Genomic DNA, 26568 nt, shown 5'->3' with positions numbered 1-26568 from the left:
GGCTGTATTCCAATACAACTACTTACAACACCTTGATTTACAGCCACACAGGCCAACCCGTGGTGCAGGGCATCAAGCTAAATGTGTCCTGACTCGAGGACAGGACCAGGAGCTTTCTTCTGTTGTTTGGCTACATTCCTGGAGTTGTTACCTGGAGTCTTTTTGTTACCTCTTTACGGAGAGATACTGGAGGAAAAACACTTCCTTAAATTAGATGACGACTTCTGTCATGTTTTCACAAAGAAAGAGACATGAGAATGTAAATGCAAAAGAGAAGCAGTTATAAATTCCAGATAAAGGCCAAAGAGCGGCACACAAACAGTTAACAAATAAGCTATTTAAATCCACCTGGTAAAGGAAGTTAGTAAGATGTGAATAAAGAGTTAGCTACAAGAATGTTCATCAAAAATATTTTTATAATAATGAAAAACTGAGAACAGCCTATATATGCGACATCTTGAAGACTAGTTAAATGATGATACATCCATACAATGCAACTACTTCATAGAAAATATGTATTAATAAAGATACTTTTGATGTGGTTATTTTCTTAAAGTATGTTACAAAATTGAATGTACAGTATGATCCCATTTTTGTGAAAATAAATGTGTATATATATACAAATAAGCATACATAAAACACCTGGAAAGATAACACCAACCTATTTACAGTGGTATCACAAATGATGAAATTAGGGTGATTATATCTTCTTCTGGCTTACTTGTAATTTCTAATTTTTCTAGAAACATATATAGGTAACCCCCACTTTTCAAAAGTTCGCTTTACGCCACTTCGCTTTTACAAAAAAATCTACATTAGTACCTATTTTTGTTAACTGAAAGAAACCCAAAGAGGATTTTCACTTCTACAAAAAAAGGCAACTAGCGAAAACAGTTTGGCAGGGCGGCAACCCAAGCAGCAGAGAGACCCCACCAGCTCTTTCCCCAGGATCTACACTCAACATCTCAGCAACAAGCCATCAGAGCTTGATTCTGTGCATCCCTTAGCAAGATGTGTCCCTAAAGTAATTGCTTCTTTGCTTTATGCTATTTTGGCTTATGAAAGGTTTCATAGGAACACTCTACTTTTGGAAACCTGTATTGATTTGATAATGAGAAAAAATTTTTAATTATAAAAATAAAAATAAAATGTAAATATAAAAAATTATTTTTAAAGAACTAAAATAGCTGCAGTATTACTTGTATCAACATTTCCAAAATAAACTCTTAAAGTATAGAAGTTGCATCAGTTCTTAGAACTTCAAATAGCGACTTTTCCTCAGTCTCCAAATACTAGCTGTTAAAGACCAAGAAAATTTAGAATTACATACAGAAAGAAATTCATTTAAAAAGAGTTCTTCAGATAGGGAGTTACTACAGGAGTCTGTATCATTTATCAAACTACCATCACCTGAACAACCAAGAATATTTAAGGCACTATTCTCATTTGTCTGCTTTATGTTAAGTAGATGAGGCTTGGTTCGAGGCTTGAAATGGAAAAAGCAACTATCATTATTCACACTACTGACAAGAGGATGTCCAATCACCAACTTTGGGGGGGAAGGAAGAAGAGAGGGTAAAAGTCACACTACAATGTGATGGATCTCAAAATTCCATGAGAATTCCATATTCGGGCCAAACACATCTGTAAGAGACTCAATCCTCTATGGGCTACTGTTAACAGCCAATGTAATTCTGGACAACCTGCCTAGCCCATCAATACAATAAAATTCAAATAAAACTATTTTTCAAATGAGTCTATGAACAGCACTCACAAAACAATATTGTAGCAGAAAATATATACACATAAAAACGTTAACAATTATATAAAATTGTATATGCACCTAGACAAAGGCTCAAACAAAAAGTAAATTAATTTGGTAGGGTGGTGGGATTGTGGGGAGTTTTAATTCCGTTACCATTACATAACCAGACCAAGAAATTTTTTTAAAATACAGAATGTAGTCACTAATAAAATATAATTCCTAGAATAGCTACATTATTTTCAACGAGGCACATAAACGAGTCTCAAAAACCACCCAACACCTGTACAAACACCTTACTACTGTACTAGTTATCCTACATCAACAAGATGAGATTTTGAAAACTCACCATTCAGGCCCAAAGTTCAGTGTCTGTGTTTCCGCTGCCATTTTTTCCCGTATGTTAACAACAGATTTTTATATGTGGAGAAACCTGTAAAAGAGAAGAATATCTCCATACAGTTAGTCAAGATTCAATGCAGAATTCCAGCCCAGAAAATATAGCTAGGGAATATGTTTTGCTTATGCTTCTCTCAACCACAATCACCAGAATGAGATTTTAAAATCTGTTTATAACAATATAGCAGGCAAAGTAAAATGAATAAATCCACCCTTACATTCCCATTCACCATCTTTTCATGTTAATCTGGGGAAAGGAGGCGTGGTATGAGATAAAGCTGGTGAGATTGGTGGGACTAGACATGCAGGGCACTGGGAACCAAATGAAGGATTTTCCTCTTTAGCCTTAGAGCAATGGGGAGTGAATTAAGGGTCACAGATTTCCATTTTAATTTACATTACTCCCTTGTAATAGCTGTCCCATCACCATGAGGTATATACCAACGATGCTTAAAACAAGGACATCCTCCCCACCCCCCACCCCCGCTTATCGATCTCACAGCTTCCCCCACAATTCTTCCCACTTTCTGCTTAGCACTTAACACTCTCGTGATTATTTAAAAAATTATCTGGGAGCATCAAATTAAAATAATAAGCTAATGAATTTCATGAGTAACCTTTCAAAAGCAACGTTAAGATATCAAAGCTTAAAGTAAAATAAGTCAGACAGGCAAAGACAAATACCGTATATTACTTATCTGCAGAATCTAAAAAGCCAAACTCAGTGAGTAGAGTGGTGGTTACCAGAGGCTGGAGGGTGGGGGGAAAGGAGAGAGATATTGGGCAAATGGTATAAACTTCCAGTTATAAGATTAACAAGTTTTGGCAACCAGCACGGTGACTATAGTTAATAATACTGTGTTATCTACTTGAAAGTTTCTGAGAGTAGATCTTAAATGATCTCACCACAAAACAAGGAGATCTTGGTTTAGTTCTCTTTACATTCTACCTACAAATCTTTCAGTAGTGCCCAACTACCACACTGCACAAATATTAAAAGCTCAACATTTTTAATACCTTGGTCTCAGAACCTAACTACCACTTACAACAGGGTTTTCCTAAGATTACTTCCCATTGTAAAGATTTCTGGAGAACACTTAAGAACCTAAGAATAATAATTCAAGCTATTTAATTATCAATCAGAGTCCCACATTACTCAGAATGGTATTCTGCTCATTCTCCTTTATGAATTAAAGCAGGAAATGTAAGAGTTATGACTGTTGAAGAAATCTAATTTTAATGCTTAAAGTACTGCACTCCCTAATTCTGAATTCCCCACCCCAGATTGCTCCTTCCAAATTAATTTAAATGAGCCCAGTTCTAATGTATTTACATGTACTGGAGGGATAGTCTTACATGATGCCTCTGAATTATAAATTAGTCAGAATGGAAACTGGGCCTTATTTCTCAATTGTCCTTTCTAAGGACGGAGTGAGGTATTAAAATGAGCATAAGCTTCACCACCATTTAAACCACGCCACATGCAGTCAACTCCCACCCCCAGGAGACTTGTGACCATTAGAACACAGCTCTGAATTTTTGCAGCAAGCCAGGATCTGAACCAGACGTGGATGCCGTGCTCCCACCATACTCTTCCTCCTCTCTAGATTGCCTTTTCTTGAAACTATTTCCTCCTTTCCCCTCCACAACCGGCACTATACTTACTTTTTTCCTATTTTTCCTATCATTTTCTTCCTATTTAGTAACCATTCCTCAAAAGTTTCTCTGCTTTTCTAACTTCCCTCTGCATACCCAGGATTTATTTAACTATAAACTCTGTTTAGAACTGTCTTGGACCTTTCTTTATCTACAGTGGTGTTCTCTACTAACACTTTGGGTAGAACTCTGCCTACTAAATCACAAGGAATAATAGGGGACATGCAGGGAGTGGGGGTGTCGTTATAACAATTGCAATGAAAAAATTCTCCCACAAATTTCTAAATTGTCCCCATCCCTGGGGAGGGGCCCCACCCCTGCTGTGAATTACGTATTTGATTCTTTTCTCCCGTGACTTGTGTAGCATTTCCAGGGGCCTGCTCCTCCTGGATATCTATCTCATCAACAACTGATCAAGGTACCACTGTTTTAACAGTTGACTGGTCAGCCAGGCTCAAAAGCCCAGTTATCTGAAACTCCTTCCTCTTTCTCACTCATATCCAATCATTTTGTCCCAAATTTAGTCAATCCTTCCTTCAAAATTCCGCCTACATTCTCTTTCATTATAGTCAAACCTTTGTTAACTCATGTCTGATTAGAATAAAATATCTAATTGGCTTCCCTGACTCAGCCTCTAAGTATTTCCATCCAGGAAGATCAATCTTCCTAAAGCACCACTCTGGTCAATGCCTATCCCCCTTATAACAGTCAATTAAATCTACCGCGTATTGTCAAAATTCTTAGTATTTCAGGTTCCCATCAACCTGACAACCCATATCTCTTCAACTATTACTGTTTTACCTCCCAATTCAAAACCAAATGAGAACTTTTTACTCTCTACTTCTGTGGTTCTGCTCATTCCATTTCCTTCCCCCAGAATGCCTGCCGTCTTTCCCTCACGATGGCCTGCATGAAACCAAGGATCCATTCAAATAACTTATTCCACAAAATATTACCCACAGTGGAAAAAGCTCAACTCCAAGGAAAGGAAAATCTAAACAGAAAATGCAAAAATGAAATCTACAGGATTCAATACTGGGAGCGGGGTGCCTTTTGAATCTGAACATAAAGCTTGAAAAAAGGAGAAAATAGAAATGATTTTGGGCGAAGGACACTTATGGTTTTGGACAAAACCTGAGGGCCTGAAAAGACTATAAACATAGACTTTGACTTTCAGTGCAGAGTCGGGATAAGGAGACACAGAGTTTGAAGTAAAGCTACAGAATTGCAACCAAAAATTGACTGAAACTACCCCAAAGCAGAAGTCAAGGACAAGCTCAAGGGACAAGAACAAAGCCTCAGCAAAAACTGTGCAGGAGGATACAGGAAGGAAGAGAAAGACCATGTATGTAGTTAGATATCTCTAACCCTAACCTTTCACCTAAACTCAAATTCACTGACTCTAGCTTTCTCCAATTTCACTGTGATCAAAAACAGAAAGGAGAAAGAGCTAAGTTCTTTTGGGAGATTATCCATTTGTTCAATAAGGCTAAAAACTAAAGAGAAGATCTGAGAAAGCAGTAGCCGTATCACAGAAATGTTTGTATTTTATATCCCAAGGGCAACGGAAAGCTCTGAAAAGATTTGGGCAACAAAATGTCCAGAATGAAATCTGCACTTTAGAAAGACCATTCAGGGTGCCAGGAGGAGAATGAATTAGCAAGAGATAAAGGAGGAGCATTAGAAATCCAGCAGATATTGTAGAAGCCAGACCTACATAGCACTAGAGAAGAGAGGCGATGATAAGTATATTCACTGACATGAAAAGATGTCAACAATACATTAAGTATCCAAGGCAGGCTGTAGAATAGAGAGAATATAATTACATTCAACACATTTTAAAATACATTTTTAATGGGTATATATAGATATGCCCCAAGATGTGAATATTTTTACTTCTGAATGGTGGAGTTATGGGTAATTATTTCCTAGTAAGTTCCTAACTCATGTATACAACAAAGATAGTTCCAGTACAATTTTTTTAATGGAAGAATTCACAAATTTCAAATATTAAAGTCAAAAAAGAGCAAGAACTGAAAAGCCTTCACTGGCTTCCACAATGAGGTCACTGGTGACTTGAAGAGCGCAGTTTATAGAAGTGTGGGGGGTGCCAAAGCCCGATTTCAGTGGGATGAGGAATGGCTGGGAGGGAGGAAGGGAGGACTAGAAATGCAGTCAGCTCTTTATAGAACCTTAGCTGTGAAATGGTGAAGAGAAATGAACTCAAGTGGAAAGAAATTTTCCATTTGTATTTCAGATAAAAGTATCCTAATGGAAAAGTACTAATAGAATCAAAACGTAAACAAACAATGAGCAAAAATATGGTGGAAGTAAAGTCTCTGAGAAGGTACAGTGGATGGGATTTCAGAGAACAAATGGGGGGGGAAAAAGACTTTACTCCTATCTACTTGTGACAAGTCATATCCACATGACTTAGGATGCCTCCAAACTTATTCTTGGGGTGTGTGTGTGTGTGTGTGTGTGTGTGTGTGTGTGTGTGTGTGATAGGAGGTTGAGGGGAATTCACATTTGATGGCCTCGATTTTCTCAGTCAAGTAGGTAAATGACAGAGGAGATAACAGGGTAAAGTTTGAAGGGCATTAAGAAATGGCTAGCTGCTGTGATCTACAAGTGTTTGTTTTTTCAAAAAATGAACTTTATTTAGAAATACTTATAGATTTATAGAAATGCTACAAAGATATTACCAAAATTCCCCCATTTCCCCTAATGCAAACAACTTCATTACCACAGCACATGTGTCAAAACTAAGAAACCAACACTGGTACATCACTATTAACAGTTTATTCAGATTTCACCAGTTTTCCCAGCAGTCTCCTCGTTCTGCTGCAGGAGCTAATCCAGGAAGCCACACTGCAGTTAGTTACAGCAGTTCGGAAGGCCCCATCAAGACGAAGATGGCACCTATGTGCGTAGTTGTGGGCTTCTTTCTCCAACTTACAGCCTGCGTCTAGGACAGAGAGCGCTCACCACAGGACTGAACCGGGATTATGGGTTTGTCATCAGTAAATGGAAGAGTAAGAGGGCAACGTGCAGGGCACTGGCAAAAGTGTGATTTGGCACAATGGGCAAGGAGTAAAAACAGAAGAGACTTTAAAAATTTGAGGTGCTGGTAATGTCGAAAAGCAGATGTAGGAGGAATAACAATGAAAGCACCAGGAGAAGTAGAGATGGAGGTGTATCAGGAACCAGGAGCCTGGGAGGACTGGATGGGTCATCCGCATGGACTCGGCGTCACCTCAGGATAATGGCAGAGAGGAGAGTAGAGAAGACAATGAATCAAAGGATGAGACCACAGGGCCTACAGCTGATGATGATGAGGGTACAGATACTGTATCATTAGCATGAACTTCAGAGGAAAAGGGATTTCACACAAAAGATGGGAGGAATAATGACTAAGGTAACTATATGTAACCTATCATCTAACTCAGAAAATGTGTGTGTGAAAGGGTATAAATAATTACAGAGAGACAATGGGAGCCAACCAGGCTGAAGGAACAGAACAGGCACGCGAATGGAAAAGGATGAAAATCCCGATTCTGCCGCTGACGCACCCACCACTGTGCAGGAAAACACACTGGTAACTTCAGAGGGCTAAAGGGAATGTAACATTACCAGGGCAAGACGGGCTTCAGTTACCTTAACAATGGGGAAATATCCTACAAACAGTTTAACCCCTGGAGAGGTTTAACACAAACATGGTATTTCAAAGACGTCAGTAGAAAGACCTTGGAAAAAAATGAACACTGTGAGAGATGGGGTCAAAAGAAGAAACTCAGAGTGGTGTGAAGATGAGACTACAAAAAGGATGAATAAACAAATGGACTTTCATTTAATTCATGACAGATGATGACAATAACACGTGGCATAGCAGAATTAGCAGGCCGCAAAAATTCTGAGAGAACTAGTCTTAGTTCTCTACACTAGTCCTAGTCCTAGAATCTCTGAACTATAGGAGCACTCACATCTTTGAGGAAGTCAGAAAAGGATGTGAAGTGGACATAATGACATTAAGTGGTCCTAATGGCATAAAGTGCTTCTGAGGGAATGGAGCAAAACAGTCAGTTCTGAGACCACCCTATTAGCGTATCTTTCTCATGCTGAAAGCAACTGTGACAGAGCAGGTGACAAGGCTCTCACTTCTCTCCTCTGGCCTTTTCTCTCCTCTGGCTACTCCATTCTAGGAATGAGGGCCTCAGACAAAAGTCTATCCTCAAATTTCCCCCACCCCCTCCCACCTCCCCACTCCCCCTGCGGTTCCAGCCGTTGTTTCTCAGTCGAGCTGTGTAGGACACAGCTCCCTGGCCCAGGCTGGTATTATGAGCCTTGCGCTCCTCCTGGCTGAGGCAGTCGGTGGTCGTAGGTCAGCTGCTCACAGCAGCTCACTGCAGCTATCGCCGGCTGCCGGCCACTCACGGCAGCACACGGTAGCCCACGGCCGCACATAGCAGCTCCAGCTGGCTGCCAGCTGCTCTCGGGAGCATAGCAGCCCGCACCTGCTCACAGCAGCCCAGCTCCAGGGAAAGCTGTTGTTCACAATCTTAGCTGTAGAGGGTGCAGCTCACTGGCCCATATGGGAATCGAACCTGCGACCTCGGCGTTAGGACGTGGCGCTCCAACCACCTGAGCCAGCAGGCTGGCCCTATCCTCAAATTTTAAAGAGTTGACTTCAAAATAGCTGAGAGAATATTTCTACATTACCATTATTTCAGACCTCGTCTGTTATTCAAAATTCCTTGTAAGTGAATTCAAGTATTATATTCCTTCGGCAATTAATATTAAGAAGTTAGCCTTCTTCAATAAACTGCATCCTGTACTTGACAATGAATGTGATATAATCTGTCAACTTCTTAAAAACTCTGACCTAAATTAACCCTCACTAGCAATTATTTTATCTCTGATTACTAGCATAATTATTTTTCTTTTTCTATATATATTTTTCTAGTTTTCCTGGGTCTTCAACTTCTCTTTGGGACCTCATCTATCACTGTGTGCATAAGAGCGCATGTTCAAGGGAGAAGTGGGAAGAGATCAATTTAGCTCTTTCTTATTGTTGGGTTTGAAACAAAAAAGGGAGACCCTGGCCTCTTAGCTCTTCTAGCTACCATTTTCTGCACCATGGCCCAGTGTCGAGGAGCTAGACGACTTCTGGGCACACACAATCATTATCAGCATGAAGGAGCTACAGATCTGTGTAGTAAGTCTTGTCCACACAAACAAAGCAAGGAGAGGCCAAAGCAGAGTCCATCCGGCACCGCAGCTGACAGCTCGACACTGAAATGTGTTCCCTGACACTGCTTCCCCAGAAGTCTTGATGCACTGCTTAGCTAGCACTATGCAACTGACAATTCAAAATATATACTCCTTTGAAAATCTCCTAAATCTTTCTTATGAAAACAATTACCTGCTATTGCAAATCTCCATATCGTGGGTATGTAAAATTTACCCGGTGAAGTTTTAGCAAACAAAACTATGGTAAACCTGGGATTAAGTCCAGCCAGGCCCCTGCACAGTCTGCCAAAAGACTGACACAGAGTGAGCACCAAGGAAGCTGAATCTGCCCCATACTGCCTTACCTCCATTTTCTCAAAATCAGAAAAAAAGAGCTACTCCCCTACCACTCTTCACATATACCAAATAAATGAACAGTTCTGTCCCCATTTCAGCAGCTTCATTCACAATTACCATAAACTGACATTTGGTGACTATGTTGACAGATGAATGAATAAAAACGTGCAGTGGAGATTCAAGGACGCTGAGCACGTGAAGGTGTGGAGGGGGTGGTGTGACAGAGAGAGTGCTGAAGCGCCGCACCCCTTCCCACTATGCATCTGTTCCACCTGGATGTTACTGAGTTAGGTAACATCATTAATAATGAGACAAACTACACCACGTGCCTCCTGACACGATGCACTACGAAGGACACAGCATCACTATGATATATTCCTGACAATAATGTATAAACTGAAACTAATCTTCAAAAAAAATCAAATAAACTCAAATTGACAGACATAAAATTAACCAACTGTACTCTCAAAAATATGTCATAAAAGACAAAGAAAGGCTGAAGAATTATCTCAAATTAAGGGAGACTAAAGAGATATAAAAACTAAGGGCAAGGGTGATTCTTAATTTCATCCTGAACCAGCCAAAAATACGCTATAGGAAACATTAAAGAGACAATTGGAATAATTACTTGAACAGGAGTTATGGATTAGATAATAGTATTGTATCAATGTTAATGTTTATGATTCTGAAATTTTCACTGTGTTTATGTAGAATGTTCTTATTTTTAGAAAACATCACTGAAATGTTTAGGGGTTTCCAAAAGAGCATGAGGTCTGTAACGTATTCTCAAATGGAACAAAAAAATTATATAAAACTAAATTATATTTAAAAATATGTATATATGCATGCATATATATGGAGAAAGAAAACAAAAAAATGAATGATAAAGCAAATATATGAGAAAATGCTAGAAACTGGTGACCAAATTAGATGAATGGCATACAGAAAAATCTTAATTTTTTGCAATTTTTCTGTAAATTTGAAATTATTTCAAAATAAGTTTTAGAAAATTGTAGTATATTCATACAACAAAATACTCAGTAACAATAAAGGAAACAACCAACTACTGAAAATCGCAGCAATACTGCATGAATGCCACAAAAGAAGCCTGCCACCAAAGAATATGCACTGTCTGATCCCTGTTATATGATGTTCAATAGGTAAAATAATCAATGGTCAGAGAGGTCAGAAAATTGCTCACCACAGAAGTGGGACTAACGACCGGGAAGTTGAAGAGGAAACCTTTTGGGGTGCTGGAAATGCTCACTGTGTTGATCTACAGACATATGTAAAATTTTTTCCAACTATACATTTCGGATTTGTGTACATATTGACTACATTTTATATACCTCAATTTTAAAAAGGTTAAAATAAATCATAAATGGTTTAGCTGGAAAAAAAAACAGTACAATTAAAAATATTTTAGTGGACAGGAAGGAAACTATTTTAAATGCAAGTCTTATGATAACAAAAAAATTCCCTATTTAAATTTCTGTCATTGAAAAAACTTACACCATGTTAAAATTATCCAAAAATCTGTCCGCTCTTTAAGACCATAAACAAGTCTACATTCAAATCAAGGCAAAACTCAGTTGCTAGGCTAAAATATGTAGGTCTCAAAATTCATTTTTTTCCAAACTTCAGAAAAAAACCTAAGTAAAATAAAAAGGAAAAGGCCAAACATGAGGGGGTAATGATATACACATCACTTATAATTGTAAAAGGCTGGAAGCAATCTTGTAAAAGCAGCATAGTCATTCAACCGACTACAGTGTACAATGACATTTGCACAAGAGTATAATTATACGTATGTTGTAAAAAGACAGAGAACATAGAAACAAAGAAATATGAGGTGAGAGTAATGATTTTTTTCCCTCTATTTTCATAATTTGCACTATTCTTCATTTTTTTTTATAACAAAATATATTGTAAGTCCCACAAAAGTGTTTGCCTGGACTGTTTAAAATACTTTTACAACCCCAACATAAACGTCATAGAAAGTTAATATTCTTTTGAACATTAACTCAGTTTAAAAAACAATTTTAAGGTACAAAAATAAAAGGGAACTCTTCTCCCACCTATTATAGCAGAAAGCACTTTTTCCTTCTGTATTCATCTGATGTGACAATGCCAGATCTCTTCATTGTTAAACATGAGAACATTTTTGAGTAATTTTTAAAATATGATCCGTTAACATATTCACTGATGACAAAATTTCATGAAGCAAAATTAGGCTTCAATTTTTCACTTTATTACTAAACATTTAACCTATGGAATTCAGAACTTTTTTCCCCCAGAAAGTCATCAAAAGTCAAAAAAATTGTCTACCTCTATCTGGACCACACATTATACATAAAACCTTAGAAAATACTATTTATTTCTATGTTAATTATTCTTTTTATGTCCTATCTTCAAAAAACATATACTCAGCTGACTTTTCATCATAAAAGGAATTTAAATTCCTAAGTTACAGTGCTGTGATAAATACTGCAATCCCCCACAATCTGAATCACTACCCATGCCATGAAACTAAGGTCAGCTTTATTCCTAAGAGACCCAAACCAAAAACAACCCAAATATTCATCCACAAATGAACAAATACTGTAACAGCCATATCTTGGAATATTCTCGGCAATAAAAAACTAATCACTGATACCTATAGCCACTTGGATGAATCACTAAGAAAAACAAGCCAGACCCAAAAACAATACATAGTGAATAATTCCCTTTATATAAAATTCTAGAAGAGGCAAAACTATAGTCACAGAAAATAGATTAGTGTTGGGGGAGGGGCAATGACTGCAAAGAAGCAGGAGGAAATTGGGAGGGGGATGAAAATGTTACATATCTTAATTATGGTGATGGTTATACAAGTATATACATTTGTCAAAACTCATAAAACATACATTTAATATGAGCGTACTTAAAATGAAGGCTTTTATTGTGTGCTAATTATACTTCAAAAAAGTTGATTTTAAAAACGACTAAGCTTACTAAAAGTAGACTGACCACCACCCTCAAAAAGCAATGCATTCCATTTTATATTTTTTAGGTTAAACCCCATTCTTTAAATCTATTAAAAGAGATGGTAAATAAAGTTTTGGATAAAATTTAAAAGTGAGGAACACTGTCTAGAACTGTGTTGTCTTATATAGTACCTGCGAGTCACATGTGGCTATATCAAGGTAAATTAATTAAAATTAACTAAATTTTAAAATTCAGCTGGGCCCCAAAGGACACCTATTACACAAGGCCACTCTACTAAGACCGGTAGGCATAACAGCCCTACCTGATATAAAACAAACACAGGGAGGAAACCAAAATGGGGAGATAAAGAAACATGTCCCAAATAAAAGAACAGAACAAACCTCCGGAAAAAGAACTAAACAAAATGGAAACAAGCAACCTACCAGATGCAGAGTTCAAAACACTGGTTATAATGATGCTCAGTGATCTCAGGGAGAACTTCAACAAAGAGGAGGAAACAAAAATGGAGAGAGAGAGGGCTGGCCTAGTGGCCCAGGTGGTTGGAGTGCCAGGATCCTAACACTGATGTCACCGGTTCGATTCCCACATAGGCCAGTGAGCTGCACCCTCTACAGCTAAGACTGTGAACAACAGCTCTCCCTGGAGCTGGGCTGCTGTCAGCAGGCGGAGATCGGCGTGAACTGCTGCGGGCTGCTGTGCTGCCATGAGCAGCCGGTGGCCATCATGAGTGGCCGGCACTGCCATGAGCTGCTGTGAGCGGCCGACCGATGACCAGCGACCAAATTCTTCAGGCAGGGAGAGCGCAAGGCTCATAACACCAGCATGGGCTAGGGAGCTGTGTCCTACACAACTAGACTGAGAAACAACAGCTTGAACCAGAGTGGGGGGAGGAGACAGAAGGGGGGGGGAGAAATTGAGAGAGAAAACGTAAAAAAGAACCAATTAGAATAAAGAATACAATAACTGAAATGAAGAATATATTACAGGGAATCAATAGCAGATTAGATGAAGCAGAGGATCAAATCAGCAATTTAGAAGATAAGGTAACAGAAAACACCCAAACAGAACAGCAAAAAGAAAAAGAATCCAAAAAACTGAGGACAGTTTAAGGAGCAAGCCTCTGGGATAACATCAAACGTACCAAACAACATTTGCATTATAGGGGTACCAGAAGGACAAGAGAAAGAAATTGAGAACCAACCTATTTGAAGAAATAATGGAAAATTTCCCTAACTGGCGAAGGAAATGGATATTCAAGCCCAGGAAGCACAGAGAGAAAGTCAGAAACAAGATGAACCCAAAGAGGCCCACACCAAGACACATCATAATTAAAATGCCAAAGGAAGACAAAGAAAAAGTCTTAAAAGCAGCAAGAGAAAAGCAGTTACCTACCTACAAGGGAGCCCCCATAAGACTGGCGGCTGATTTCTCAACAGAAACTTTGCAGGCAAGAAGCAATTGGCACAAAATATTCAAAGTGATGATGAGCAAGGACCTACAACCAAGATTAGTCTATCCAGAAAGGCTGTCATTTAGAATCGAAGGACAGAGAAAGGGAAGAAAAAGCTAAAGGAGTTCATCACCACCAAACCAGTATTGCAAGGAATCTTAGGACTTCTTTAAGATGGAAAAGAAAAAAAAGAAAAAATATGAGTAATAAAATGGCAATAACTACATATCTATCAACAATTACTTTAAATGTAAACAGATTAAATGCTCCAATCAAAAGATGTAGAATGTGTGAGTGGATATGAAAAAAACACCAATACATATGCTGCCTACAAGAGACTCACTTCAGATCAAAAGACACAGATTGAAAGTAAAGGGATAGAAAAAGCTATTTCACGAAAAACGGGAACAAAAAACAAAATCTGGGGTAGCAATACTTACACCAGTCAAAATAGACTTTAAAATAAAGGCTACAACAAGAGACAAAGGACCAATAATCCCACTTCTGGGTATTAATCCGAAGAAACCCAAGCGCTACTTCAAGGGAACGTGTTCATCCATACATTCATCGCAGTATTATTTACAATAGCCAAGATATGAAGGCAACCTGGGTGTCCCTGAAAGGATAAATGGATAAAGAAGTGGTATATATATACAACAGAATATTACTCAGCCATTAGAAAGAATGAAATCTTGCCATCTGTGACAACATGAATGGACCTAGAGAGTACTGTGCTGTGTAATATGTCAGACAGTGAAAGATAAACCTATGATTTCACTTATAAGTGGAATCTAAAGAAATAAATAGAAACAAATAGATACAGAAAACATTCTGATGGCTGCCAGATTGGGGGGGTGGTTGAGGGTGGGTGCAAAAGGGGAAGGGATTAAGAAGTACACATTAGTGGTTACACAGTAGTCATGGGAATGGAGGGTACAGCACAAGGAATATAGTCAATAATATTGTAATAACTATGCATGGTGTTAGATGGGTACTAGCTCTATCGGGGTGATAGATGGGAGGGGGGTTGGGGACAGGGTGAAAAAGGTGAAGGGATGAAGAAATACAAATTGGAATTAACAAAATAGTCAACGGGATGTAAAGTACAGGGACTACAATCAATATTATGGTGACAACTATGTATAGTGTCAGGTGGGTACTAGACTAGTCGGGGAATCTTCTTAAATTATATAAATGTCTAACCATTACGTAACCACTACACCTGATGTAATGTACAGCATAGGGAATATAGTCAACAATATTGTGGAAAAAAATAAAATAAAATCTAGTTCCTCAGGGGAAGGAGGAAGAATAACTTTACCAGGGACGAAGCTGACAAGTTATCAAAGTCCACATTAACAATGACACATCATGTTGACCATTTGTGCTCTTGATATGATGAAAATGGCACTTTACCTCTGTGGTCTTCCTCACAAAAGCCCATAACCTCAATCTTATCAGGAGAAAAATATCAGAGAAATTCAACTAGAGAGCCATTCTACAAAATAACTTAACTAGTAGTCCTCGAAATGGTCAAGACTGTTAAAAACGGAAGTCTAAGAAAACTGTCACAGCCAAGAGAAGCCTATGGATACCTGACTAAATGTTATGTGCAATCCTCAATGGGCTCCTGGAACAGAAAAACACAATAGGCAAAACTAAGGGAATCTGAATAAACTGGGGACTTTACTTAATAATAATGTGTAGATATTGATTCATTAATTATAACAAATGTACCATAATAACAGTATTGTGATATGTATGTGGGAGCTCTCTACTTACATACTATGTTCTCAATTTCTCTGTAAATCTAAAATTGTTTTTAAAAATACAGCCTACTATAAAAATAGTGGAATTTAAGTTGTAATAAAAAAGTAACATTTCCATCAGAGCAGAAAGTTCTGTTAATAATGCTACTTTAGAAGACTATTTTTACAGGACTATTATGAAGGCTGTCTTATAACTACTCACACTTTATGGACAAATCTGTTTCTACCCAGCACTAAAAACCCTCAATGTTTATTCCAGTTTATATTAAAAAACAATTACTTTATTTTTTTAAATGCTTAAAAAAAAAAAAAAGTCAATGCAACATATACATATAAACTAACATTGAAAACTGCTCCACTCCCCAGAGCAGCAATTCTCAAAGTAAGTCTTCCAGTCTTCTGAAACTCTTTCAAGGTATCCATGATGCTAAAACGATTTTCATAATAATACTATCACTTGCATTTTTCACTACGTGGCACTGCACTGATCATGAAAAGCAGTGATGAGTAAAATTGCTGGTACCTCAGCATCATCCAAATAATGGCACCAAACTGTACTAGCAGTCACTGTATTCTTCACCACCATGTGCCACACACTCGGAACAGAGAAAACGCCAGTTTTACTTAAGAATGCCCTTGACAAAGCAGTAAAAACTACTGATTTTATTAACTTTGATCCCTGTGTAAACATCATTTTAATATTCTACGTGATGAAATGGGAAGCATGCATGAAGCACTTCTGCTGCATACAGAAGTCTCAAAGAAAGGCACTTACGCAACTATTCTGAGTATTCTGAGCTGCAAGATCAACTACCTGCCTTTGCCTTTTTTTTTTTTTTTTCCATGGAACATCATTTTGACTTGAAAGAATAGTTGACACACAAATATGGTTATCCAGACCTGGGTATTTAGTACAATAGTTTTTCAAAAATGAATGAAGTGAGACTGTCACTTCAAGGAAAACAATGGACAATACTTGTTGCCAATTATAAAATTTGAGCTTTCAGGCAAATACTAGAACTTTGGAAAACTTCTATTCACCAATATGAGCTTGATGGGTTTTCCAGTACTTAAACTTTTCCAATATTTAAAGCCTTTTTTGATTGGTGTTGATATTAATGAATGTGATTTTTTGATACTGTGTAATATAAAATATCCATTAAATGTACAAGACCAAGGGATTTTAATGTATCAGATTACAAAAGGTGCACTAATATAATTCAGATTTCATGTTGCAACTAACCTTTAAAAACTATTACTTGTTTAATTTTAGTGTAATATCAAAGAATATCTGCAAATATCTGAAAAAGCCCTTAAGATATTCCTCCCTTTTCTAATTACATACATATCTTTGTGAGGATGAATTTCCTTCATATACTTCAACCAAAGTAATAATAACAGATTGAATACAGAAGCAGGTAAGAGAATTCAGCTGCCTTTTATAAAGCAAGACATAAAAGCAATTTGCAAAAAGGTGAAACAATACCCCTCTTCTCACCAAATTTTTGAGAAATGTTTTAGAAAATGGACGTTTTTCCTTAAAAACACAGAGGGTACCAAAAAATATATATATACACATTTTAAGAAGGAAAAAGCCATATTAAAATTGTAATACTCAATATATACCAATAACAAAAGATGAATACAAGTCATGTGTATATATTTTGGCACCCCCAGTATTTATGTCAACATGAGATTGCTTATTATTTTAAAGCAAATTAATAAATCATTTTCAATTTCTCAATATGATAGGTGTAACTAAAATACAGATAGATGTAACTAAAAACCAAAGATCTTAGGGTCCTCTACATTTTATGAGGGTAAAGGAGTCCTAAGATCAAACAGTTGAGAACATCTATCTCAAGGAAAGAGGAAAAAATGACAAACAAAAGAAATACATATATTAACTTAGAAGAAAGATACATACATACCCTGGAAGGCGTACCAAGGGGCATAAAATACCAACTACAACAAGAACACCAAGATCCAAAATGTTACACTTTTTTTTTTTTTTTTAAGTATCTAGGGCTTTAAAAATATACCTTTGCCAAGGACAGAGAGAGAGACTTTGCACATTCTGAATTTACTTATGAGTTTTTGGTTGCCTGTGCCACAAGGCTGTAAGCCCCATGAAGACAGAACCTTGTATGTTTTGCTCATCACTGTGGATAGCCCAGCACCTGGCACAAAGTAGGTATTCAAATACTTGTTGGATTGAAAATAAAACAAAGACTTACAAACAGAACCCACTGATGTCTCTATTCAAATCATAAATAGGAAATTTTACACTCAAAATTTACCTATTTACGTACCGTGTTTCCCCGAAAATAAGACCTAGGCAGACAATCAGCTCTAATGTGTCTTTTGTATTGTATTGTATTGTATTGTATTGTATTGTATTGTATTATATTATATTATATTATGTTATACCCGGTCTTACAGTAAAATAAGACCAGGTCTTATATTAATTTTTGCTCCAAAAGACGCATTAGAGCTGATTGTCTGGCTAGGTCTTATTTTCGGGGAAACACGGTAGTCATAACAATCATAAAAGCCACTCATTGAGAGCCTATTTACTGTATGTCAGGCATTGTACTGGGCATTTTAGATTTTTAATTTCCACGACCACCATCGGATATGCTTTACAGGTAAGGAAAATAAGGCTCCAAGCGGTTAACTTATTTATCTAAAGTTACAGGTAATAAGCAACAGAAAATTACACCCACATTTCTCTGTTTAAAACGCCACAAGCTTTTCTCTACATACTGATTAGTGCTCAGTAGTGTTTGGTTACCTTTTCTCCCACACTTGCTTGCAGTTTTCAGAGGAATTCATTTTGCGGAAGTCCCTTTTCTCTTTTTCCCAATCTCCCACACTCTGTTCCACTATCCTCCAACTTCCACCCCTCTGTATCACTCAATTAGACAAAACAGTAAGCCCTTCGCTTAGGGAAGAGTACATCTTCTCGTAACATACTATCAGAAACTTCATTAACAGTGATGGAAGCAAATAAAAGACTAAAGGAGAGTATCCGATTCCAGAACATGAATTAAAGCTCTCTGACCCACTGATCTTGCAGAATGGCTTCACATTCTTTACTCAACTGGCCATGCTTTGGGCAACACGACCTCAATTCCCAAGGGGCTGAGAGCCCCTGGATGTGGCAATGTCTTCAAGGCCTGAGCCATGATTTACCATTTAGAAAGTACCAAGACCGTATCTCTGCCAATTCCTTGCCAGTCTCTGCAACCATAGAACCAATACTGAAGAGACCAGAGCTCCCAACACTTCCTGCAGCGCTAGGACAACTTGAATAAAAGGAGCTTTGTTCCCAAAGAACATACTGGTCACAATACCACTATAAGAAGTGCTACTACTGTTACTATCATTCTCCCCACTGATTCTGAACAGTATCTAAATGTTTCTCTTTTTTGCCCCCTTTTGGTGAAAGGAGAACAAAATTAGCAACCATGAACTATTCTGCAAAAATTACAATGCCCTAAATATTACCATGTCATCTGATCTTACCACAAGCCAATGTTTTCCAGATAGGGATCCCCAGAGCTTGTGAAAGTTTTACATAGATTGTGGAAATCTCTTTAAACTTTACAAAGTCCTGAATAAATTTTACCTCAACACCCAGATTAAAGAAAACATACAACATAAGAAAGGACTCTTCTACCTTAAAAATGAATTCATCTGCAATCTATTTGCTAAAGAAACCGTGGCTGAAAAAAGGGTATCACAAACAGTTACATTTGTGGCCTGTCATTCGATATATAACTCTATAATAGCTCACTTTTATCAGTAATCCCTAGGCTTTGCATCAAAAATCTTGATATACTAATATACTAACATAAGATTTAACTAATAAAAAAAGTTACTTAAGCAATTGTCACCAAATACATACACTCTACAAACAAACATAAACAGGACTTCAAAATGTCCATTAAAAAAGTTTGCTCTGACTCTGGGTGGTGAACACACAATGGGATTTATAGATGATGTAATACAGAATTGTACACCTGAACTCTGTGTAATCTTACTAACAATTGTCACCCCAATAAATTTAAAAAACAAAAAAAAAAGTTTGCTTCTGTATCACCTAATAATTCTAGAATACAAAAACATATTAGTACAAGTTTATATTGTCTCACTGATCCTTTACTGACACTGCTACCATTCAAATAATGTGAATATAGACTCACATACAGAAGTCTCACGCTTCAAAATTCTCTTTGGCTTCCTAACACTCAAGTGTCGCTTAGTGCTGTAAAAGTACCCAGAAATTAAAATTTATAAAAGCAATCAATGAAAAACAAATAACCATTTATTTTTTCCACTAACCCTCCCATTTCCTTATGTTCTTTTGCTAAACCTTTACCCCAGCTGCTCATCTGAACCCCCCAAATCAAGAAATTTTGTTAAAACACTGCACTAGGAAGTTCCAACAAGGATACTTGGTGAGACCTACTGGGCCTCATTTACCAAAACATATGCATATATTTTTAACTCTTCAGGACACAAATTGAAACAGCTGAGCTATATACAAGAAATTTTTCTAGGGAAGAAAAAACATCTAGAAGCTTCTGTGGGACTCTGACTAGAATAGCCAACACACCACCTCTTCTGAGACCTTCCCCCCCTCTTAGGAGTAGGATCCTTCAACTAACAAGTGTGCCTTTCTAGATCCCAACTTCATGACCATACTAAAGGGTACAATGATGGAGAACTGGACCAAGTTCAACCAATCAAATTTTCCCTCCCAGGAATTTGAAATGTGGACACTGAGCTAGTAACCAGTTAGCTAGTGGCACTAGAACCTGAGTTCATATGTGGCTACAGGAATGAAGTGGCAATTTCCTCCGATGTGTTTGTTAAAGCACAGAAGGTCAGACTGTGGAAAGACAACTAAAACAGGATAAAAAGAGACAAGAAAGGACATGACTAGCCAGAGGGGAGAAAAGTGCTATCTGGACAACTTTGGCTTCTGAATGCTTCCCAGTTTCTAATTCGCGTCCTTCATGAAGCCAACTGCTCTTGGGTTAAGATATGTCCTTACCTCTACCCCCCAAAGCATTCCTTTCCCTGTTTCATGCCATCAAAAAAATCTTTACAACAGTTTAAGACACAAATTTATAACAGGAGCAATGCAGTAAAGGTATGATTATTCTGATGATTCATAAGAGCTCTGAGCAGCACCTGGGAAATTGTTTCCATTCACTGTCTATAAGTTCAGATGAAATAACAGGACAAAAATAACCAAAACCTTAAAAGTAAAAATCATCTGTTTGCGTACGCCGTCACTTTGTACTCCCCTTCAACACTCACCTGTTCAAAAGTTCTTCTGCTTCACAGCAGGAGGTTTGAGCAGACTTTGTTCAGGTCCTTTTAACACTGTAAATAATAAAAGTATTACAGTAAATGACCCAACAATCTCCTAGGAAACTTGAAAAACATAATTTTTATCATGAATATGTTTTACAGGAAATAGAGTCCAAACCTGGTTAAAATATTAGAATTACCTGGTGTGCTTACAAACCAGATTCCCTGTCCTAACATCTAGAGAGTCTCTCTCAGTAGCTGAGTGGGACTGAAGAAAAATGTATTTTAACAAAAGTTCTAAGTGATTCTGATGAAGCTGACAAATAAGCACCACTACAAGGTTTCAGGAAAGTGATTTGGAGTTTTCATTCAAAACCACATCATAGGAATTTAGGTTTAACTTTTTAAACATATCTAATAGAAAAATGACAGCCAGCAACATAGCAATACAATAATATGTACTCTATGCAAATAATCAAGGAGGCCCCAGGAAGTCTGATCACTGCCAAATCTCCAAAGAGCAAAGCTCCAGGTGTGCTGTCAATTGCAAAATCACAACCTTCTTTTAATACTGTTGAGACAGTATCTTAAAAATCCACAAGATGGTGGTATTTCAAGTGACATGGAATGGACTGAACCCCAACAGCTTCAAGTGTTTCTTAGCTATAATCAAATGCTTTGAATGCTGCTTCTAAAGAGTCAAAATACAGTAATTAAAAATTATAAAGTTGACAATTTTACTAACAGCAAGAAACCAACTTGAGAAAGCCACTTCTGCCTTTGATTTAATTTTGAAAAAAAAAAAAGCTGTTATAATGTCCAAAAGGTCATCCAACTTTACCCACCGCTCTCTACTTTTTATAAAGGCAGACATAATAAATAGAGGGGAGAACTAAGTAATAAAACAAACTCTCCTCTGGTTCCAACTCGAGAACAAGCTCTAGGGTATCTCCTTTTGTAAATATAAAGTTCAAGGGAAGGCCGGATGGCTCAGTTGGTTAGAGCGCGAGCTTTTAAGAGGGTTGCCAGTTCGATTCCCACATGAGCCAGTGAGCTGTCCTCCACAACTAGATTGTAGACAACAAGAGGCCGGTGGAGTCGCCGGATGGCTCAGTTGGTTAGAGCACGAGCTCTCAACAACAAAGTTGCAGGTTCAATTCTCGCATGAGATGGTGTACCCCCGCAAGTAGACTGAAAACGGCGACTGGACTCGAAGCTGAGCTGCGCCCTCCACAACTAGATTGAAGGACAATGACTTGACTTGGAGCCGATGGGTCTGGAAAAAGCACACTGTTCCCCAATATTCCCCAATAAAAATTAAAAAAAAGAAAATCTTGCTTTAAAAAAAAATAAAGTTGAAGTTCAATGAAACTCTGTAATTGACAAGAAAATATGAAATTGTGGTCCTTACTCAATTACTTAAAGTAGGGAAGGTTGTAATACTTTGAAAATATTTTTATAAAATTAATTTTGGCCACTTAAGGGAACATCCTTTGATTTTCAAACCTCTCCGCTCTTCTCCTTCAACCTTACACAAAATTATGGACAATTCAACAAAGGTATCATTTTGCATTCCTGTATAACTAATTTAGTATATTTATCAGTCATCTGAGAGCATATAAAAATAAAAAAATTCTCATCTGATCAAGATAAATTAGGATTCTAAGTATAAGTAAGCTTGCCTATGGAGTAAAAATCTATTTATATTTTTAAAGCTATGTAATTCTTCAGCATTAAAAATGAACGGAAATCCTACAACTTTATCACCATAAAATCCTAATGGGGGGGTCAAGAGGGGGGAAAAAAGCCTGGATTCAGAGCTTTATAATGATGACCAAATGATAAGGCAATTCAAATTGTTGAAGAAAAATGGACATTTAACCTGCCTCTAAGATACCTGGATTAACACCAACATTGGCTATAGATTCCACCTAATGAGACTGGTCCCACTATAATCTATAAGAAATAGAATAAAACAGAAAGTACTGAAAATTTACTCAGCCAGGGCTAATGGAGTCAGTCTCTGAAAAAAGGCACAGAGATCCTTTAGGAGGGCAAAGGTAAAGGGACAGTAATAATCTTTTCACCCAAAAAGATTCTCCTAGATTGCAATCACTATCAATAGTGTTATCTTCCAGTGTGAAGGTCAACAAAAAGAGAATAGACATATGGAGTAGTAAAATGCAGAGTCATGGGAACATATGAGCTGGTAAGACATCAAAGACACTATCATTTGAAAATGTCACTTCAAAAATTCCACAAAGGAACAGGAGGGAGAAAGGTGATTCATTTAAAACACTACCCTCCCTACTATCATCACTGTATCTTTTAGCAGAGGAGTACACTCACACCCCGAGGTTGTAATTCCTATGTTCTCATGCTTTTCAGGCAACCATATGACAAATTATTTTTCATACATGCAACTCACAAGCAAAAGCATTTCAAAAGCAAAATATTAAATTCCTATGGTAAATTAACATGAAAGAGGACATTCATGAAAGCTCAGTAATAAGAATATGGAGATAAGCTGGAAGGAAATCAGAAAAAAATGTTCTTTCAATGAGAAAGTCTACTGAGTATCGAATTAATTGGAGAACTAGTCTGAAAGGTAAAAGTGGAGGAATGAAAAACTCAGCACAAAAAGTTCTACACATGTACCGTTTCCCCGAAAATAAGACCTAGCCGGACAGTCAGCTCTAGTGTGTCTTTTGGAGCAAAAATTAATATAAGACCCGGTATTATATTATACCCGGTCTTATATTATAGTAAAATAAGACCGGGTCTTATATTAATTTTTATTCCAAAAGACACATTAGAGCTGACTGTCCAACTAAGTCTTAGTTTGGGGGAAACAGGGTAAAATGCTATAAGACATATACATATTAGTGGAAGAGTTCCTGAGGAATTTAAAACGAGGCTGGACAGCACAGAAATAATTAAAAGGAATTCTTTACTAACCACATTAAGGACAACGTGTTAAAACATTGATTTCATTTTTCTTCCAGGTTATATCCCTTAATGACCTGTGTCTAAACTTCAAAGGAAAATCATTTGCCTATATTTTCAAATATTCTGTGGTATCTCAAAGATCCCCTTCTTAGACAGCAATCCTTTTTTTAAGATCCCTTTAGGCAGTTGACCATCAATTTCATGTGAAAACTATTTCATGACAATTTCCTGATAGATGTTCTATGAGCATCTTGAATTTTTCCAAATTGGGGGTGTGGGGGGGGGGGGGTCATGTGGCGGGAGGGGGTGGGGCACACTGGCCCAAATTTCCAGAATCTGATATCTGATTCCCCTAAGAGTCACAGAGATGTGGGAAGAGATTCCAGGACACTGAATAAACCCCTCTCATCTTAGTACCAATGAACTGGGTACACATTTCCCACCACCCTACCTCTCACTGTGCCTCTCTGGCTAGGCTAGTCCACTCCGCAGCCACACCAGATCTGCTCCCACTTCAATTTCTGCCTCAGGGTTTTTGCCCTCACTTCTGTGGCCTGGAGCATTCCTCCTCCACAGAACTACCGGAATAGTTCCTTTACCTGTATCAGGTCTTTTCTCAAATATTAGCTTTTCCATGAGGCCTTCCCAGGGCACTCTACTTAAAATTAACCCCTCCCCCAACTCCCTAGTATCCCATCTCCCTGTCTCATGTTTTTCCACATCACTTACCACTAACTATATATTTTACCTAAGTATTTATTTATCTGTCTAGAAATGAGCTCCATGGAGACAGGAATTTTTGGTCTGTTTTGCTCCCAGCAACCAACAGTGCAGCCGGGTCTCAATGTTTGTCAAATAAATGAATGATAGCACATGGTCCCTTCTCCCTCCTCAGTCTCAAAAATTCTAAAATGTTTCATCAAGTATAGAAAAGGTGTGAAGCCCTTGCTTTTCTAGTGAATCACTACCATCACCAGTGTATTCCTCAGTGTTAAATATCAAAGGAAGCACTGTGTGACATTTTTCCAGATACGTGCCACTTAAAATTTTTTTTCTAGTGTCCTCAACTGATGTCAACATCTGATGTAACAGAAAAGTACACATTCCAGTTTGAGCACTCTTAAAGCTGCTACACTAATGAGTGAAACACATAAAAACATCAATGAATGACAGAATGCATTTATGTTCTAACCAAAATGGGCAAACTCTGTAAAGCCAGAGCTGTCAATTATTAGAATGATGAGAGTTAATGTACAGATACGATGACAAGAAAAAAATGTGTTTAATCTAGGAGTCTAAAAAAGAAATACTACGTAAATAAAGATTATCTTCCCTGCACCAACACTGGGCATCAAAACTGCTAATAATCCAAGGTATGCAACATGGGTAAGAAGTTGTTCACAAGTTCTGGCCCCTTCCTCAATTTCCTGCAAGTTAAATTGGAACACTTACCTTTCTCACAGAAAGGTGTGCTTAAGTGCTTTGACTTTCAAGGAAAGGAAGAATTAAAAAAAACAAACGGTGCTAGATAAATGCAACACAATATTATTGCTTCCCAATCACGGGCACACAAGCTGCTTCACTCTCATGCCCTTCTCTGGTCGCCTGATTTGTGCTTCAGCCACACACTGGAGTATTCAGAATGCTGACAATTAAGGCTAATGCCCACTTGAACCTGATGTGATCATTCGGGGACCAAAAACGCCACAGGCTCTACTTTCCCAACCTCTGTCCCAGGTCCCGATCACGGCTACACCTTGCCTCAGGCCTGGCCCAGACCCCGTCCCCTCGCCACGGAAGGAGCCTTCCAAGCGCACACGCTCGGGGAGGAGGAGAAGGGCGCACCTCCCACAGGCCAGGTGTGGAGCGGCGGGCTGGCCGCGGCAGCTGTGACCCCGGGCAGCCCGAGGCCAGGAGGGCGGCTGGCCCCGAGGGGCAGGTAGCGGAAGGCGAGCCCTCTGGCCCTGAGCAAGCCGGCCTGACACTGCCCGCCTCACCAACATCTTCCCTTTCTCGGCTCCCCACCGCGATGCCAACGGGCCCCGGAGGAGGGGGCACGTCGGCTCCGAGGACGAGATGCGCCCGGGACCGGCGTGCCCCCCGCCGGGGAGGAGGCTCTCTCCGGCCCCGCACCTGACCTGTCCCCTCGCCTGACGCCCGAGCCGGCCGCGGCCGCTGCCGGGGCGGCCTGTGGGTGTCCATGCGGCTGGGCAAGGTCCGCCGGAGCGGCGGGGACGCGAGCGCGGGCGGCAGGCCTCGGCGGCCCGAGGCGTGGGGCGGCGGAGCCAGGGCGCGGAGCAGAGCCGGGCAGGGGAGCGAGACGGAGTCGCTGGTTACCTGCGGTCCGGGACAGGGAGTCTCTCAGAACCCAAGTCAGTCCTCAGCCTCAACAACACAAGATGGCCGACACGTCGCCACGCACGTCACGTGACAGCGCGCTCGCTCCGCCACGCCCCCTGCTCCGCCCCCGCTTCGCCTCGCCTCGCCTCCCTCCCGACTCATCCAACCTCCCACAACATCCTTCCTTTCCGCTGCCTCCCGCCCTTCTTCCCCGACACTCCCCTGCCGGAGCCCCGGATGTCGAACTGGAGGAGGCGGGGCAGCGCCTGGACGCAGTCGCCTGCGGGTTGCTGGGCCGGGGCTCCCTACCTGCCCTTGGGTTGAGTAGAGTTGGTGTCCAGCTT

General features: G+C 38.9%; 1 protein-coding gene across 3 annotated transcripts in view; it reads right to left on the bottom strand.

Annotated features, from left to right (window-relative positions):
• GIGYF2 (GRB10 interacting GYF protein 2) overlaps positions 1-26327 on the bottom strand; it is a 119051-nt gene extending 92724 nt beyond the window's left edge. For all 3 annotated transcript variants that reach the window (XM_019739766.3, XM_019739767.3, XM_019739768.3), the window contains exons 1-3: positions 26222-26327; positions 20942-21007; positions 2112-2195 (exon numbers count right to left, since the gene is read on the bottom strand). In XM_019739766.3, the coding sequence (XP_019595325.3) occupies positions 2112-2152 (41 nt within the window). In that variant the 5' untranslated portion in view covers positions 2153-2195; positions 20942-21007; positions 26222-26327. The remainder of the gene's footprint in view (positions 1-2111; positions 2196-20941; positions 21008-26221) is intronic.
• Between the last annotated feature and the right edge of the window lie 241 nt (positions 26328-26568).

Source organism: Rhinolophus sinicus, chromosome 17, assembly GCF_057876585.1.
Source record: "Rhinolophus sinicus isolate RSI-liver-muscle chromosome 17, RSI-T2T, whole genome shotgun sequence".
NCBI lineage: Eukaryota > Metazoa > Chordata > Mammalia > Chiroptera > Rhinolophidae > Rhinolophus > Rhinolophus sinicus.
Note: the sequence above shows the minus strand (reverse complement) of the source record. Positions and strands in the feature narration are given on the sequence as shown.